Source organism: Electrona antarctica, assembly GCF_951216825.1.
Source record: "Electrona antarctica genome assembly, chromosome: 1".
NCBI classification, from domain to species: domain Eukaryota; kingdom Metazoa; phylum Chordata; class Actinopteri; order Myctophiformes; family Myctophidae; genus Electrona; species Electrona antarctica.
The window spans coordinates 43,918,912-43,938,571 of record NC_136806.1 but is presented as its reverse complement, the minus strand read 5'-3'; the positions used below and the strand labels follow the sequence as shown (position 1 = coordinate 43,938,571).

The following is a 19,660-nucleotide window of genomic DNA, read 5'->3' as shown; positions in this document are numbered from 1 at the left end:
AGGCGGACCCGTGGATTCATGACCGGGAAACCCCGTGCAGCTGGGCTTTAACATTGAGCGCTCGGTTGCATACGTCACCCCGGACCTCAAAGTTGAGGTCCGGAGGAGGGACTTCCGGCAGTCTTCCGGGTGCTTCAAAACGCCACTGAGCAACTTCCACTGACATGAATAGCTGGGGGGGCGGAGCTTCGCGCCAGATCAGTCTCTATCCTTTTATATACTCTATGCTCTGGACAGCCGCTAATCCGACCATCTTCCCACTCGGCACTGTCACACACACACTGAGTGGTGTGGAGTTCAATGGTGCATCCAGGCCTAGTTCAACAAACGCCAATACGAAACCCGGCATGAACATTATGCAAGGCCAGACACAAGACGCCATGCGACGCCCCCTCAATAAGCCATGCTGAGGGTCAGTTTGGCCTATCAGGAGGCCCTGCCGATCAGTCAAACCCAGGTCAGTTAAGCCTTCAGAAAGCCCAGAACCTCTGTCTCTCCCTGGACCAGAGTTCAGGATCGTATAGAATCTCTGTCTCTCCCTCAGAGCAGAGTTCAGGCCACTCAGCATACATGCTTTTTCAGTTCTCGGAAAGCCAGTTTTGGCAGTACTTAGTGCAGTCCATTATGATAGTACTGATTACTGACTACATACAGTATATTGATGACATCAAGGATCTCCATATAAGGGAATCTTTTTTGATGAGATGGGCATAAAAGCGACACATGGTCGCCTGAAACAGCAAGCAGCCACAATAAGCCAACATTCCCTCCAGCCTTTCACTTAAACCAGATGATTTAATAATAATAGTATGAGCTGACAATCCTTGGGTTCGATCGAACAAGGGTCTCCGCCATGCCGCCTACGGTGGACCTCCCCACCTTGGAGGAGTTGAAGGTGTCAGAGGTGAAGGTATCGTCCGCAGTGCTGAAGGCGTCGGCGCACCACTACGGCTCTCAGTGCGACCGACCCAACAAGGAGTTCATGCTCTGCCGCTGGGAGGAGAAGGACCCCCGCCGGTGTCTGGCAGAGGGGAGGAAGGTCAACCAGTGCGCCATCGACTTCTTCAGGGCGATCAAGGAGAACTGTGCAGAGTCGTTCACACAGTACTGGACATGTTTGGATTACTCCAACCTGGCGGAGCTGCGGCGCTGCCGCACCGAGCAGCAGCTGTTTGACGGCTGCGTCCTGGACAAGCTGGGATGGGTGAGGCCCGGCCTGGGAGACCTGTCTAAGGTCACCAAGGTGTCTACGGATCGGCCCGTCCCTCAGAATCCCTACTGTTCTCGGCCACGCCCGGAGCCCAACCCGGTCATCCATGGCAAACTGGAGCCTTCCAAACTGGGCAGCAGGTTTTTCTTCTGGCCCTGGTGACAATAAGGTCCTCTCCTAGGCCATGGGCCTTGTCCAGAAACAGAAACAAACTCACACAAAACAGGTGCTGGGCTGAGGATAGAATCAGGGAAAAATCACACTTTTGTGAAGTGAGGGGCGCCTTTGTTTGCTTTTGTACATCACGGGGGGCATGCTTAAACCAACCAACACCAACTGAAACAACCTTTCAATCTAAATCAAAATGATTGCCGACCAGGACAAGCAGCACGATGTGAGCAAGGTTGGTTTCAGTCAGTGAACGCTCATTGGGAATGCATGGCCCTCCAGTTATGCAGTTCTCATTGTACAACGGGTGCTTGAATCAGAAGAACCGTCCTCAATGTCTGCTATTTATAGCAATACAATTACAATACGGTGGTTCTCAAACATTTTGACCTTTATGGACCTGTTAAGGGTCCATTGTAGGAATCATTACGGGCCATTTACCGTAAGAGGGAATGAAACGGTACAATCCTGAAGGATCCCAACCCTCGAAATGTGTGTAGATGAGAACCGCCAACATCCTAGCATGATCTGTGCAAATCAGCATTGTTAGGCAACACGCATGGCGAGAGTTTGTGTTGCCAGATCACAGCTCTGCCCAACTGCATATAATGTTTGAATTGTCAAAGACTTATAGTTTTGGGTTCTGAGCTACAACTTCACTTCTGAGGTGTTCCTATTATTATTAAACACATGAGGATGAGCCTCAATGAATGCTACTGCCAGATGCAGAGAGATGGACAATCCCCCTTGTTAGCCTCTCACCAAATAACCACCAGCTCTATATGCAGCCAGAAACGAGGAGAACCAAAAGTAGCAAGATGTCACAGTTGCCAACGTTTTCCCAAGACTTTACCTCAGCAAGAAGAAAGGAAAGGAAAGAATCTACTGACATTCACAGGAAGGAAAACTGACATGAAGACACAGAGTGTCCATACTGGAGATAAACCGTTCCATTTCCAAAAACCTCTGACAAATCACCTATGTGCTCGCACCTGGGACAAGCCTTTCCGTTGTCAACATTGTGACAAGAGTTTCAGGCGATTAGCTCACCTGAACACGCACCAGAGCGTCCACACCGGAGCGAAACCCTTTCACTGTGAAGCGTGTGGAAAGAGTTTTAGTCAGTTAGAAACTCTGAAGACCCACCAGAGTGTCCACACGGCAGAAAGACCGTTTCAATGTCAACAGTGTGACAAGAACTTCCGTCACGCAGTCACTCTTAGGAATCACCAGCGTCTCCACACCGGTGAAAGACCGTTCTACTGCAAACAGTGTGGCAGGAGTTTTAACCGCTTAGATACGCTGAAGGATCACCTGCGTGTCCACACTGGAGAAAGACCTTTCCACTGCACACAGTGTGACAAGAGTTTCAGGCATGTAGGTACTCTGAAGAAACACCAGCATGTCCACACTGTCGCACGGGAGTCTATCCCCGTTTCACCATTTGCTTAGCCTGCAGCGATACCATTATCAGGGTTTCTGATCCGGTCTGGAGCGTATGATAACTTACGTCATGTTGTAGTCACTGGTTTGTAGTCATCAGGCCGGAACCACCAAACCAGAATCAGAATTACCCAAAATAATTCACTTTGATCGAGGGCATCATACTTTTAGGGCCTACCCAATAAAAGCCTTGATGCGGCCTATGATTTCTTCAAGTACTTCTTGGGATAGTTTGCTTGTTATATCCATCTTATATTCCAAATCGTAGCGATTGGTGAGACTGAAAAACAAACAGGGGGACCAAAACATAGAGTATAAAGAAGGATAGAGACTGAACTGGCGAGAAGCCACCAAATTTTGGTGGTCAAATGCGGAAGTGCAACCGAGCACTCAATGTTAAAGCCCAGCTGCACGGGGTTTCCCGGTCATGAATCCACGGGTCCGCCTGTAGTCCCTCCTCTTACCACTAGGGCCCAGTGCTTCAACGTTTAAGAGCCTCACTGGGGCCTTGGACCAAAATAAACAGAACCACCATACCGTCCAGAATACCTTTTTTAAGGGGCCCTCCTATATACAGCTTTTTTGTCCTGAACTCTTATCACAATTGCCATTGACAATGAATGAGAATTTATGTCATACATAGACCAGCGTTGACTCCCATTGTAACAATGGAATGCGGTAGTGCTCATTCCATCTTAGTGGGATAGTTCCAGCCATAGGAGCAATGTTTGGAACTATAGCCCATAGGCACCCACTTTGCGTCGAGATCAAAGCGTGTCGCTACCCTCCTACTCTACACTGACGTAGATGAGCAAATCGTCTATTTTGGCCAGAATGAGATGTATGATGATAAGAGTGCCCCTCACTTCACACGGGTATGATTTGAGGGGCGCTAGCCCCCCCTATATACAGCTTTTGTATACAGCATATGTCCCTCAAATATGACGTAAATTTGTGGCAACACAAACATTAAATGCCATCGACAATGAATGGACAACTTACGTCATATGTAGACAAGCAAATCGGCTAACCAATCACATAAATTCAGTTGTTCATGAGATGATGCATAATGATAAGAGTGCCCCTCACTTCACACAGGTGTGATTTTTTTAATCATCCGGTCTAGACCGCCTGGCGACGCAAGGTTACGATTCGCTACACAGCCTAGACCAGGCCCCTGGAAGGTGGATTGCTGAGGTTGAGTGCTACAACTACCGTCATCTCCCGCTGCCTCCCAGTAGGAAGAGGACTAAGAAAGGGGAGGAGACAGAGTTCCTTTTTATACACAAAGAATCATACTCGTGTGAAGTGAGGGACTCTTTTTATCAACCCACAAAGATGTCACGTGACGTCATTTGCCATTGACCTGGCTTGAAAGTTTGTATGGAAAAGAATTTGTCAAAAAGTCAGACTTGGGACACATGATGCCACGGGTGGAACACAAAGTCAGACATTGGAGGGGCTAGCGCCTCAAAAAGATTGAATTGAGTTTTGGGGGGCACTAGACCCTCCTATGCCCAGTTTGTGTGCGTTTGTACCATGGAATGTGATGATGTATGATAAGAGCACCCCTCACTTCACACGAGTGTGATTTTTCTTTTACACCCGACTAAATCAATTGGTCTGGTTAACATTTTAAAGATTTGGTAAGGGATATTTGAGGGGCGCTAGCCCCTCCTATATACACAGGTTTGTGTGTGTTTAGGTCAATGTTCATTTTAAAAACGCCATTGACAATGAAGAGAAATTAATGTTTGTTTAGTCACTAACAAACATTAAAATCCCAATAATAAAGTGAATTTAATGTCATCATTACATCACCAAGCTATACCGAATTCCCTCCTCGATGTTGTAAGCGCCCCTCACTTCACACGGGGGTGATTTTGATTTAAACTACTATTGTTAAGAGGTGGTTAGATCATTGTGTAATCATTGCTATAGCGTGTGTTCAGTAACAGGGGTCTCCCTGTCTCTAGCTCTTAAACAGAAAATACATTTTCAGCCAATCAGGATACAGTAGCCATTTAGCGCGGCACTCGGTGCCGCTTGGATAACATAATGCTTAAAACACCAAAAAGCCATTCCCGTACAGAATGGGTTAAGATTACGTCAGCATCAACAGCCAATAAGGTACTCTGGAGTTGTGAGCGCTTGCAGACTATAGGTCATACATGGCCTACTTGTGTGCAAGGCGCAAGTTGGCATCTTGAGAGAGTGCATTTCTAGTTTAATCTGTATCCTGACTGTGTTCTCCATCCTGATTGGATAAATTGGCATCACGACCTGAAAAAGCATTTTCTGTTTAATAGAAAGCTGGAGACATGGAGACACCCGTTACTGAACAAACACTCTATAGCAATGAGTACTATCAGAATATAGAGTATTGTGTACTGTATGTATGTTTTGCAGTTTGAAATTGGCAATTATTTCCAAAATATGGAAAAGTTAAAATAATGCTTTGGAAGATTGCATGAAATAAAGTATGTGCAGTGTACCCATAAAATAGGAACCTTATAGCACCTTCAGGCACCTCAAATGTGAATTTACTGTAGCCTATAATAAACAAATGAATTCATAAGTACTCATAAGATATAACAATAAATATCTTGACTCTAAATCCACTGTGGAGGAAAAGCTAATCACAGGAGGTGAAGACAACTGATGTTTTCCTGGTAAATCTCCAAAAGATAGGCACTGAAAAGCCATCTGAAGAGAAGCCACCGTTTGTTTGTATGCATGGCTGGTAACTGCATGTAAATGATTAACAGGCCTGTGAACCTGCATGTCAACCTCATGGTCCCTGCCCGGTAGCTTGTGCTGTCGCCTTAGGTGCCTGGATGTCTGTACTCTCAGCCCTCAGGGCGGCTAAAGGGAAGATGTTTGTCCATCTACTCAGGGTTCTGTAGGAATTCAGCAGAGTACAGCAGAGTCCACACTAATTATCCATAATGTACTGTATAAATGATAGATAAGGGGTCAGGACAATTAGGCCTTTTCGTGGAGGGGTCAGAATAACATTTGGACTTGAACTGTTATTCATCTATAGTACTATTGAATTATTTAGTAACTCACACTTGTAGCAAGACTGGGGAAAATATTAATGCAAAGTAAAATAAATCAATAAAATGAAGGAAAAAAAATCACAGTATTGTCAAACATTCATTTTAATCCCAAGGCAAAATACACTAAGTCAATATCCTTTCAACACAGATGGCCTGCAAACACCATAACGTGAAGCATTTAAATGTGTTTGTCACCAAAAGCAGAAAAGAGCATCGATATCAATCAAGTCTTATCAGTACACAAGTGACACAAACTCAACTGATACATAAATATCATGACACTCCTGCCTCCAGCTACAAAGGGATACCATGGCATCATGAGGGACAGTGTACCATTGCCACCTAGCGGTGGCTCACTCGAGTTTAGATATGGCAGTGAGGAGTGAGCCAGCAAGGACCACCAGGGAAGCCAGGAAGAATATGAAACAGTTGCCCAAACCCTGCGGAAAGACAGAGTCAGCATCATGTCTAAACCATAAGTTAAGTGAAGACTACAACATTTTAACAGTAGAAGACTGGTTGTACTGGGTGTCTCCCAGATGTGAATGTATGTGTTCAATCAAATTGGTATCAGTACTGTGGGCTTTCCCATAAAATGTTTTCTCTCTGCAGGGCTATGGTCTGGTGGCGGCATTGTGGGGGTCCCTGGTGTTCAGAGAGATTAAGGTAAATGCAGTTTTGGTAAATCCACTGTGGAGGAAAAGCTAATCACAGGAGGTGAAGACAACTGATGTTTTCCTGGTAAATCTCCAAAAGATAGGCACTGAAAAGCCATCTGAAGAGAAGCCACCGTTTGTTTGTATGCATGGCTGGTAACTGCATGTAAATGATTAACAGGCCTGTGAACCTGCATGTCAACCTCATGGTCCCTGCCCGGTAGCTTGTGCTGTCGCCTTAGGTGCCTGGATGTCTGTACTCTCAGCCCTCAGGGCGGCTAAAGGGAAGATGTTTGTCCATCTACTCAGGGTTCTGTAGGAATTCAGCAGAGTACTATAGACGAATAACAGTTTAAGTCCACACTAATTATCCATAATGTACTGTATAAATGATAGATAAGGGGTCAGGACAATTAGGCCTTTTCGTGGAGGGGTCAGAATAACATTTGGACTTGAACTGTTATTCATCTATAGTACTATTGAATTATTTAGTAACTCACACTTGTAGCAAGACTGGGGAAAATATGAATGCAAAGTAAAATAAATCAATAAAATGAAGGAGAAAAAAAAGTATTGTCAAACATTCATTTTAATCCCAAGGCAAAATACACTAAGTCAATATCCTTTCAACACAGATGGCCTGCAAACACCATAACGTGAAGCATTTAAATGTGTTTGTCACCAAAAGCAGAAAAGAGCATCGATATCAATCAAGTCTTATCAGTACACAAGTGACACAAACTCAACTGATACATAAATATCATGACACTCCTGCCTCCAGCTACAAAGGGATACCATGGCATCATGAGGGACAGTGTACCATTGCCACCTAGCGGTGGCTCACTCGAGTTTAGATATGGCAGTGAGGAGTGAGCCAGCAAGGACCACCAGGGAAGCCAGGAAGAATATGAAACAGTTGCCCAAACCCTGCGGAAAGACAGAGACAGCATCATGTCTAAACCATAAGTTAAGTGAAGACTACAACATTTTAAGAGTAGTTCACCCAATAAACTTATTTTCTAGCAATTACACACCCCATGAAGCCTTTATTTTTTTAAATGTTGCATTTCTAAGCCAATAATACTGAATGATTTGTTTGGTGTTCAGACAACATAGGTTCATGTGAGCAACCTCTTTAAATCAGCCTTCATCTCACTGTCAGAGCAGCAGCCTCATACAGTACCTGCTCATACAGTACCTGCTCATACAGTATACTCCATCTCTCACAGGACTAATGCAGTCAGCATGAAGTAAGTACATTGACATATTTGTACTCTAGTATTTACAATGTCCAATACACTTCACTACATCTTGGATCAAAATATTGTACTTTTACGCTACATTTATTTGAAAACTTTAGTTACTGGTAATTGAAGATTTTGATTATTATTCAATTTCATTATTACTTCATTTCGGCCTTTTGAAAATAGCCGATCTACAAGCTCAAAATACGGCGACGCATTGTGAGCTTGTCCATGTGCCATTTTCAAAAGATTTTTATACATTTGAAAACTTGAAATGGGACATTCTGATCAATGAGTACTAAAGTACATTTTTAATTCTGGACTTTTTCTTATAACAGTATTTCTATATTGCAGTATTGATCCTTTTACTAAGAAAATTGCAGTACCTTTTTCCAACACTGCATTTACCTTAATCTCTCTGAACACCAGGGACCCCCACAATGCCGCCACCAGACCATAGCCCTGCAGAGAGAAAACATTTTATGGGAAAGCCCACAGTACTGATACCAATTTGATTGAACACATACATTCACATCTGGGAGACACCCAGTACAACCAGTCTTCTACTGTTGGCCATGGAATGGCATCGCTGTAGTGATGAATGCACAGTTATATAATAGTTCTGCCTTTCCATCAGTTTCTTTCTGGAATGTCTTCAACAACCCATTTATATAACAATCAATACGATTATTTTATGAGTGTACCACATCTATTGTATAATGCTGGGGGGGGGGGGGGGGGGGGGGAGGTGTGGGGAAATGAAATATTTTTAATGTTGAAAATCAAATATATATAAAAAAGTAACATATGTAAGTATTGATCGTCTTGTGGCACTGATGGGACACGTGACACGAGAATCAATTATTTTGATTTAACAAGGGCTTCCTTGAATAAGCCTTCCGATGCCATTTATGTGATACATTTTTTCTATCTACCTCTCTTTGTCAGATGAACTAATTACTAATAATTCCACTGCAAAATAGTCAATGTTTAGTTCTCAGCATTGAACCCAACATTTTGAAACATAATTGTACAGTATCCATGTGACAGACATTAGGGTGTACTCACAGCAGTTACTATAGGGAAAGTAACAACAGCACTCAGGTAGCTGTTGGCCAGAAACCAACAGTAGGTGGCCAATGCCCACATAAGGCCGGACAGGAAGGCTGGAGGGAAAGTTTGACATCAGGAGACTTTAATAATGGACACACACGCACGCACGCACGCACGCGTTATTTTCTGGTCTCAGTGCCAGTGTGCGTGTGTGCCTGCACCTTTTAGTGTTTACTATTACATTTATGTTTTGATAATCAGCGCCTTGCAGTGTACAGTGTGTGTACAGTGTGTGTAGCCTATCTATGTATTTTCTAATGGGTTTCTGTGCCATATTGGAGAGGCCACCATGTTTAGTGTCTCCGTTTAACATGCTCCATATTTCAGCGCGCGCTCGCACACACACGCACGCACGCACGCACGCACGCACGCACGCACACACACACGCACGCACGCACGCACCCCCACCCCCTGTTAAAGTCTATATCTAAATATCTAAAACCACATAAAGACCCCAGGAAAGTGTTCTAAATCTTCTAAACGTCATTAACATTATTGTTTTTGCAAAAAAGGGTGACGTGTCCCTTTAAGAAACACCTTCAAAAAGTCATTCATCATTGGTTGGTGTAAAGCTGCAGATAAAAAGCATGGGTCAGTGAGTTACCTGGAAGGACGGCTCTGGAGTACAGCCTGGGCCTGTTCTTCATAGCAGCGCAGTAGATCAGGAAGTACAGGGTGCTTGCCAAGAAAATCCCACAACACTGGGCATAAACATAATCGATGTCTGTGCAAAGACAATTGGAAGAAAAACATGTTACACTTGCAGAAATGTGGGGGGGGGGGGGGGGGGGAGTAACACTACTAAACATTTAGAGAAATTGCAGGTCTACTTATTGTAAGTAGCATTTAAACAAGGCCCCATGCAGCTACCATCAAGCAGTACTGCAGGAAACAGATCTGAATAGGAACACTGAGGAAACCAGTTCATATTCTGTACAGTTTGTGGATCAGTAGGCATTCTTGTAGTCTGGCTTCTACAACGGTAAGGTCACATCCATTTGGCCACAGGAATTTAAACATGCATTTACATATTCTGTGCAGTCAGTCGGCTTATTTATGTCATACATACAGTATAAGAGTAAGACATAGGCCTACCACTATTTCAATAATTTGTACTTGATGCAATGCAAACGCATAACATGTTTTATCCTAAATATGAGATTGTGTCTCTCTTGGAGTGAGTCAGGAGAGTTCAGAAGGTCAACAACATAATGTGTGTGTGGGTGAGTTTGCGTCTGAGTCGAGTACTGCATCAATTCAAAATCATTCTCCAGACTTGTATTTGTTCTCCACACAGTGTGCCTAAAGGAAATACAATGGGTCGATTCAGACCGGATCAATTTCAAGGATTGAAATGACTGATCAAGGGACCTGGAGTTCAGGTGCTGCCGGTCTGCAAAGCATTTAATCTGTATTGCTTATAAAACATGAATACAATGCATAAACTGAATTTCAGGATATCGGATGAGATGTTTCCAAGCCAAGGTTTTGATTATTTTCAGTTTATTAAAGTGCTGTCCATTGTAAACTGTCCTCTCACTCTGACTCACATTAACACACTGCTACATGACTCTTCTTCTAGACCAAGATGCAGAGCTTAAAGACATGACTCTTATTTTGCTACCAACACCACACAGTAGAAATGTAATCTCATGGAATTGAAGAATCTCATTCAACTTTCCCTAAATGTGTCACTGCATCTAGTGTCCAATTAGTCCAATTTATGCTTTGTGTTGCAGCATAACAAGAGGTATTTAAGTGTTGATGGCAACATGACAAAGTCAAAGTCAAAGTCGTACGATTTGTCACACACGTTACCGCAGTGAAATTTGTTCTCCGCATTTGACCCATCTCTTGGAGCGGTGAGCCGCAGCCAAGGAGCGGTGAGCTGCAGCGTACGCCACGCTCAGGAATAATTTGATTAGTAGATTTGACCCCCAATCCAACCCTTTGATGCCGAGTGTCAAGCAGGGAGGCATTGGGTCCCATTTTTACAGTCTTTGGTATGACCCGGCCGGGGATCGAACCCCGACCTCCCAGTTTCAGGGCGGACACTCTAACCACAAGGCCACTGAGCTGGTGACAATTTGCTTACCGTTCATACTGGCTCCATGGAACATGCTGTCATGGTGTGAAGAGTGGCTTTTTATGTAGAGAATGGGAGCGAATGAAGATCCGTACAGCAGACCAGAACCTACAGCCAGGACACAGCCTCTGGTGGACAGACAGACAGGATACAAGACTTAGATCCTGTGTAACGGTGGGTGGGTGGGTTATGTTTCTGGTCATTACGTTTTATCAATTAACTGAAGACAGTTGATCTTAAAGGCACATACTGGAGATGATACATACTGTATAAATGATGATAAAGTTAATAATGTATTGAAAGCGGTAGTATAGCCAACTTTTTATTAAAGAAAAAAGTCTGACTACTCACGTAAAACGCCGGGATTTGGCTCCAATCTTGTCGATCCAGAACTCTGAGGAATGTGACCCATAAACACCCGGGTTTCTCTGCAGGAATGATGGAAGAGTCAGAGTACAAAAGCTCTGATCAACACTCAAAGTACAGAAAGGCAATCAAATTGTCAGATAAGATATGTCATAACCGGTCTCATCCTTTACCTCCAGACTACAATCAGTCACTCTCCCCACTCATGATTAGCCTGGTGAAACCACTGGACAACATTTGCATTCTGTCAGAAGGGAGAGTCTGGTCTCTCTCGGGCAGACGATGTACTCCGATCCAAATCAGACCGGCGCAATATGCGGCCGCTAGAGGCGGGATCAATGCGAGACTGGTGACATATTGAAGCTGTGCCACAGCGCAAATGTAAACCTAACAGGACTTGAAATTATGGAGAATTCATCAATTTTGTCCCGCTGCTTCCTGTTCGTATCTGCTTGAGAGAGACCAGATGAAGGCAGGAGGAGGGAATACTGCCGCAATCTGGCGGAGTCAGGTTAACTCATGATGCCATTGTGGAAATTGTGTAAGACCCATGTAACCCCCATAAGCTATTGTCAGACAGTTAAGTTAGCTGATACTAGGCATTGCTGCCAAGTTACGTTTTCTTTTAAGTCAGTTGGAGTAGCTGCTCTCAGTTCATCTCAGCTGCTTGTGCTATGGTAGCTACGTTGCATTACCTTCACCCAACTAGTGGGCATAACACAGCACTCTTTACGGCATATCTCAAATGCATCTTTCTAGTTTGAGATGGAATTGTACTTGAGGGCACGTGATGATGCACTGCAGCTCACTGCTCTAACTGACTCTAATCATGCACAGCCGATTAGTGTCCTTGTTTCAGTCGATGCGGATTTGAACCCTGAATGCACACACCACCACCAGTAATGTTTTAAAAAAATCCAGTTAATTAGTCGCCTGTAGTGGCTGTCCAGTTAAGTCTGCTCAAAGTAGCCGCCTTGTGGGTGCTGGCGGCATGCTTCCTCCTTATCAGTGCCCATACCCGAGGCAGGGTTTACGAAATGGCCTTTCTGTGTGGAGTTTGCATGTTCTCCCCGTGTCCCCTAGGGTAGGTACCCTCACAAAAAACATACAGTAATCCTGGTCTTTAAACTGCCTCCCCCTGGCCAGCCGGGGCGCCTGATGGAGGGGAAAGGAACTGGTTGGAATAACGTGTTCCTTCCACGCGCTACGTCCAACCAGGGAAACTCCCCCGTCAGGTGTAAAGGAGCAACTTGGACACTCAGGCAAGAAGGAAGCATGAGTTCAAGTCTGTTGCTCTCCCCATGTCCCCCATATATGGGGACTACTAGGTTGGCGGAAGGTGTGTAGAGCCCAGGATCACATTAGATAATTGACACGGGGGTGAAAAATGGGTTACAAAATCATGGGATAAAAAAAACAAAACCAAAAAGAAAAGGTGTAAATACTAATAAACTGCATCAAGATCACTTACTCTATCAACAAGCAGGGGAGTCAATTCAGAGCTGGTATGAGTCTCCACATTTGTTTTTACAAAGAAAAAGATAACCCCACTGTAACAGAGACAGAAACAGCAGTCCTTCAAACACTGAATTATCAATATAAAGCAGTCAATACTGTGAGTCTACTTAGCGATTTGATCTCACCTGAGCAGACACAAACCAGCCCCACAATAGTTCAGCAGTGGCCGGGATACATGCTGAGCTGCGATCCCAAACCATCCAAATCTGAAATGGACTTTAGAATATTAATAAAAAGAACAGGGGACACTTTTCAAACAAATGATGCGTAGCCTGCGGAGTTAGTTCAGGCAGACATACTCGAGGGGGTTCATGCCATGCTCAAAGGCGCATACTATACTCAAGGGATTAACATGCTGCATTACTATGTGGGTGTATTCAGTATTTAAGTCCAACGTCATTTTGTAGTGCTACGTTACGTCCGGGTCCAAGTGGCACCAGCTCCCGTCCGCTTCTCATTGTAAATAGAATATCTAAACGCGTGAATCTTTTTACAGTGACGTTATTTTTCAGAAAGGAAGCCATTGAGGGTTAAAATGGGTCTTAATGCTTCCAACTAGAGTAGAATTATTAATGTTTTGTACAAGTGTCCATGACAAAGAAAATATATGATGTGGAGACAATAAAGACTATTATCATTATTATTGAAGGTGGTAACAGTCCATTTGCTCAGTACAATATTTCGGGTGCATATTTAGAATGTGTGCAGGGTTAAGTATGTTGAATCTAGTTTGCAATTAATGAGGATTTAGTTGACACAATGAAATAAAATGGCGATAGTATTCCGTGTGGGGCAGACGGCCTGTCACAGCCAGATTTGGGTGAGCAGCAGCTTTGTTGTTGCGAGGAAAGCGGTAAAATTAGACTTTTCGTGGTTGTTTTAGTCCGACGGAGCGTCACAGTATAGCTCTATGGGGACACAAAAGCGACACAAAAGTAGGACCTGGAAGTATCTCTGGAGGGGGCGCTCACGTCACGGCTAAAATACTGAATAAGCGTGTGCAAGTCCCACACGTCATTCGCTGATGTGGCAGTCAGCTGACCAATTGGGCGGGCTACTTAAGCTCACCAGTCTGCATGCTCTTCCTGCCTTCCTCTGCATATGGTTCCTGGTTGTTATGTGATGTATGCTCCCACCACCACCCCAGCACCACCGGTGGGCTGTTATTTATGCTCCCCATGGGGGGTTTATTGTATATCTATCTCCCTGCTCTTAATGTTTTATGATGTTTAATCGCGCCGAGCAGGGAGAAAATGCAGCAGAGCCGAACGCCAAGTCTAATATCATATGCACACTTGTATTCTCATTCTATAATAAATATTGGTTAAATCTATTCGTGAGTTGTCTGACTGAATGTGCTTTACAACAATATAAACATGAGACAGGAACAAAAGGGAATAAAACAACTATACAAACTCAATATTCAACAAATATTTTGACCAATAGCAGAACAATTCTCTCTAAATTTAAACAACCCAAGATACTCACCTTGAACTTGCCCAGCCCATTAACAAGCTGCTAGACCCCCACATCAAAAGCCCAAGGCCAAGGCCAATGGATTTCACAATGGGTACGACTGTAATGTTACCTGTTAATAAACATCAACGTTATGATATTAGATTTGTAGCACCATTTATACACAGAACGCAGCTCAACGTACTTCATTGTTTGACCATGCTTGACACAATGTGTATTTTCAAATGAAAGTGTCATTCATTTTCATTTCAAAATGCATCATTTCTATGAAGTGACATTTAGCTAGGCGAACATTCAGGAAAAATAGACGAACGTTCGCTCAAAATCCATATAGCATCTCAATACATTTCATGGACACATGAAATGTATCATGCCTGGACACATCGTGCGTGGCTCTCCACACGCTGGATTCACATCCTGTTTGGGCGGCAAAAGACCTCCGAACATTGCGTGTTTTATCCAAACCATGTAGAGATCGGTAGATTTTGAGTTATTCAGCTTTTTAGTCAGCCTGTATAAAAGGGAGGTTAACGGCAGTGCGGATGCAAGCATGGTTCCTTCCACGGGTTGAGTACAGAGTGACGTAGAGGGTGCGCTGTGACTGGCCAGTCGCTGTGATTGACAGCCTACACCTAAACCTAACCTTAACCTCAGTAAAACTATACCTAAACCTAACCCTAACCTTAACCTCAGTAAAAATATACCTAACCCTAACCTTAACCTCAGTAAAACTATACCTAAACCTAACCTCAGTAAACTATACCTAAACCTAACCTCAGTAAAACTAAACGCAGTGGCTGGGGGCGTTTCCAAGAACCCAGAAGAACGACGGAATCCGCGGAAGATTCCCTCCTCACAGTGCGGATGAGCGATCCGGTCTAGGGTCACTAAAGAAGGAAAATTAAATCAGCGATCCGGTTTGATATCAATAATAAAGCTTATCTGATGGAACGTTGCGCCAATAGCAGTTGCCGGTTGGATTCCAACTGGCAGAACGTTCCGTCATGAGCAGTTCATAACTTGAACATTATATCACATTATACAGCCATTTATGAACAGGTTGTACAATCAGGTCAGACTGCATTATATACATAATAAATTACATGGACCTGTTGGGCGATGATTTGTTTTATTTATGAAGAGAGTATGCATCACACTTGTCTAATTTTGGAAAGTAACTCTTGGTTTGTAAACAGGAAGGGATTTCTCTCCAAGTCAGGAAGCAAACTCTTTGGTGACCTTCAATGGCCAACAAAAGGTCAAAGAGCATTCTCTCTCTCACTCCCTTTTTGACAAAAAAGAAAATCTGTTTATCAAATTGGTCTAATGACCAATATCAGAGTCTGCTCACTTTCCCGTGTTTATACAGAGCATTTGAAGACAACGATTCTGTACTCATGGACAGACATATTATACAAGATAAGGCTCCCAAATATGGGGTAAATAATAATAACTAGAAAGAAGATGCAATCCTGGGGAATTGCAAGTGTGGTTGCCCATCTATATGAGCTATTGTGATGTATACCGTATATTGTCCAATCATACGAGGACAAAATAGTGTATCGTGTGGAATTACAGGCAGGGGGTGTAATCATCATCTAAAAAAAGACCAATAACAATAGTCTGTTTGCAAGTTGCAACCACACTAATAAAATCCAAAATGAGATTTTAGGTTGCATATATTTTTGAGTGGTGCAAACCACTCCAATAACCAGCTTTGTCTGTATGTACCTGTGTACCTGTATGTGGGGCCACGTAGGGGTGAGCATGGTTGCTATGGTTAGTGTGTGACGTCACTGCACCACTCAGTTCACACGGGTGTGATTTATTTCTATATGAATAGTCCAGAAAAAGACAGTAGCCTAGCCTACCTGTAGCCCAGATGACTCCTCCCAGCATGGCAAGAGGTTGGAACTTGGGTGAGTTAAGAATCACATCTCCAAACTTGGCTAGGAACCAAATGGCTGCACAGTTGACCCACTGGAAGAACATTCCTACAGACAGCAGAACAACAGCAGACCTCTCACACAAAATAACAGCCCCATATGATATTTAACAAGAATTTGTAGGCCTCATTGTTACAGTTACATACATGGATTGGGGTTTAGGAATGGCCTACAGGCCTATCTATACCTACCATCTCCTGTATCTATCCTTTTGATGGGCACCAAGTTGCTTCCATACAAGAGCACCGCAACCACGTTGGCAGCGAAACCATAAGCAAAATCTGTCATATTGGTCTCATTTGATGAATAAATAAAAGTTGAATTGTCAACATCGTGGTTCTTTTCAGCCTGAACATCTGGGAAAATACACAAGTAAAAACAGACAATATTAGCATTTAAACCACAATGTAAACTTTCTTTAACAACCGGCAACACGTTGATAGGATACAAGAAGTGTGGGCATTAAGTAGCCGCAATTTGCAACTCTAGATTTTTTTATAATGGGATGAATCTACTGTTGCAATACCCTCCATTGACTCCCCACTCATCATTTTGCGTTTGCGATCTGCTTGTCTTAAACGACGTTAAACTCACCAACATTGCAGCTGTGGTCCAAGCTTGAATTATTCTCTTTCAATCTGCAAAGCTTGTTTTTCATAAAAATCCCCCGTAGACATGTTATGAGCTACTTTCTGTCAAGAAGAAGAAATGTTGGAGTTTGGAAGCGCTCGTTTGTATTAAGGGGTCGCGCTGCTGCCTCCTGCATTATGTGCAAATGCGAATCAGATGCATGCAGGGACGTTCAGTGACTTACGACGAGCGCTTCCAAACTCCAGCACTTAGAAAAAGAATCACTTGCACAGAATTTCTTGACAGAAAGTAGCTCATAACATGTCTACGGGGGATTTTTATGAAAAACAAGCTTTGCAGATTGAAAGAGAATAATTCAAGCTTGGACTACAGCTGCAATGTTGGTGAGTTTAACGTCGTTTAAGACAAGCAGATCGCAAACGCAAAATGATGAGTGGGGAGTCAATGGAGGGTATTGCAACTCTAGATTCATCCCATTATAAAAAAAATCTAGAGTTGCAAATTGCGGCTAGGCATTAAGGAAGAGTGGGCACCTCAATGAAAAATCTACTATTGTCAAAAATGTTTGAAAAGTTATCATAAGTAAAGTAGCCTAGGCATGATGTGAACATGCATGGTACATATTATCAGACTGTACAGTATAGTACTTTCCTGTGATTTTTTCTTCTTCTGCAAACTGTTAATAAAGTAGGCTGTCAATCAATCAATCATGTCCTACTTCACATTGTCCAACTCGGAACGTTTTCCAATTAGCATCATTTATTTATTTTACATTTTGGGCAAAATGGTAGGCCTACAATTAAAAAATAAAATAAAAAAAGTGCCCACTTCCTTTCGAGCCTAGTCTTCCTGTTAGGCTACCCATAATACTGTGATATCTAATCTATATGGTCCATAGCTCTAACAGTGGCCATAGCGGCAGCCTAGGGCTAGGCTGGGCCTATGTGGACAACTTTAAAGCAACTTAAATTCTATTCTACCAGGCAGACGATAGACCGTATACGCACCTTGACCACCAACGTGTTCTGGTCTGAGGCAGCTCACTAATAACAGCAGAATAAATAAAAGTTGAAGACGATGCTGACATTTTAGGAAAATATTCAACGAGAACATTTGTTTGGTGTTTTCTGTTGAGGAGTGAAGAAAGCAGTTAAAAACGACAGGGAAACTTGGCGATGGACCAGAGGATGGATTAGCGGCGTTGCTGAGCTCAGGTGACGCCAATTATTAATCAATGGTCTGGCTGGTCACTTGGCTGACGTGACGGCTACACGCAGGCGGCGCGCACGCATCTAATCAAACACGCATTAATGAAGAAATGTATTGAATTTAATAATTTACATAATTTCGTTAAATAAACTGCTGAACTCACGCAATCTATTAGGCTGAGAAGTAGGAAGTATTTGATGTACGGCCAATGATGACAGCAAAACGATCTATAGCCTAAAAACTTGACTGGAATGGCCTGGGAAGAACAAAATAAATAAGGCGTGTGTGTGTGTGTGTGTGTGAGAGAGAGAGAGAAAGAGATCTGTGTGAGGATCCCCTAGGGTCTGCGACCTTTTTTAAATGAAGTGCCATGTTTTTATTTTCCAGATCGTAATTGTAATGACACCACGTGAAAATATAATGAGTTATAATGATCATTAGACTCAGGGCAATAACAGAGTTCAGTTTTAATTAATGTAGAATGCAGGATGTAATTTACACACAAATGTGAGGGACTTAGTTTTATTTATAGTTTATTTTAAAACTAAAAATACTCTCTCACACACCAGTGTGCCAGTGATCACCCTCCTTTGTGCCAATGTTGGCACTGGTGCCTAAGGTTGCCTACCCCTGCCCTATAGGTTCTCAAATGTATTGCCTTAGTTTTAGCTATTGATTTATGGCCCGGTTTCCCAAAGGACACCTCTTACACCATGGTGTAACAACGCAATGGTAGGTCTGACTGAGGCCTGGTATGGTAGGCCTCAGGTCTACCATTCTGAAATTTAATTTAATAATATTTGGACTGCTGGGCAGCTGACAGTAGGCTCATATATATATATATATATATATATATATATATATGCCACCCGCCTGTTGACCACCTTAGAGACGGGTGGCAGCCGGAAAGTAGACGGCACCCGGGAGCAGTATGGGTTGGCGCCCCAGCCTGTGTCTTCCGTGAGGAAGAAGCCCAACAAACCCACGGTGAGGCCTTTAGGAGGGCCATTCAAGCCTCAAGCGGAGCCTGCGGCACCACCAAGGGCAAGGTGGTGCCCTAACCCTATTATTTCTAGGCTACAATCCATACCATGCACCTATACAATTAAGACAATATCTGGCTCTGTTCGATCTCCCTCAGGTTAGGTGGGTCACCAGAGTAACCCACTGACCTGGGGTGATTGAGCTTTTACTTGAGCTGCCCCAAAACCCTGTGGAATGTACTCAATACTCTCAGTCTCAGATAGCCTATGCACCCTCCCCTTCTCTACATTCACTGTTTTTGGTTTTATTTATTTTAGCCTTTGTGTTTTTTCCCCCTATTTCTTTTTCTTTGTTGTTTCCTCATGCCCCCCCATGTAAAGCGTGTTTGGGGGTATCCTTAAAAGCGCTATATAAATTTGAGATATTATTATTACGATTATTATTATATGTAATAATATAATATATGTAGCTGTGATTTGTGGGTGGATGGATGGATCATGGATGGATGGATGGGTTTATAAGTAGACTAATTATTTTGTATTTGTGTGTGATACACAACAAGGCTCAGGTACGGTACATATAAAACAG

The 19,660-nt window shown here is 43.2% G+C and overlaps 2 protein-coding genes across 2 annotated transcripts; one reads left to right on the top strand and one right to left on the bottom strand.

Annotated features, from left to right (window-relative positions):
- Positions 1–853: 853 nt before the first annotated feature.
- LOC306921389 (NADH dehydrogenase [ubiquinone] 1 alpha subcomplex subunit 8-like) lies at positions 854–1,372 on the top strand (the record flags this gene model as incomplete). Its single annotated transcript, XM_079498502.1, has 1 exon — positions 854–1,372. One exon carries the CDS (start codon positions 854–856, stop codon positions 1,370–1,372), a length of 519 nt encoding a protein of 172 aa, XP_079354628.1.
- A 4,595-nt stretch (positions 1,373–5,967) lies between these two features.
- On the bottom strand, positions 5,968–18,129 carry tmem144b (transmembrane protein 144b). Its single transcript, XM_079506710.1, has 12 exons — positions 17,887–18,129; positions 16,480–16,644; positions 16,214–16,336; positions 14,355–14,454; positions 12,992–13,072; positions 12,820–12,898; positions 11,334–11,410; positions 10,992–11,110; positions 9,501–9,620; positions 8,852–8,949; positions 8,192–8,245; positions 5,968–7,466 (listed from the first exon to the last, which is right to left on the bottom strand). Exons 1-12 carry the CDS (start codon positions 17,990–17,992, stop codon positions 7,380–7,382), a joined length of 1,209 nt encoding a protein of 402 aa, XP_079362836.1. The 5' UTR covers positions 17,993–18,129; the 3' UTR covers positions 5,968–7,379.
- Positions 18,130–19,660: the final 1,531 nt, after the last annotated feature.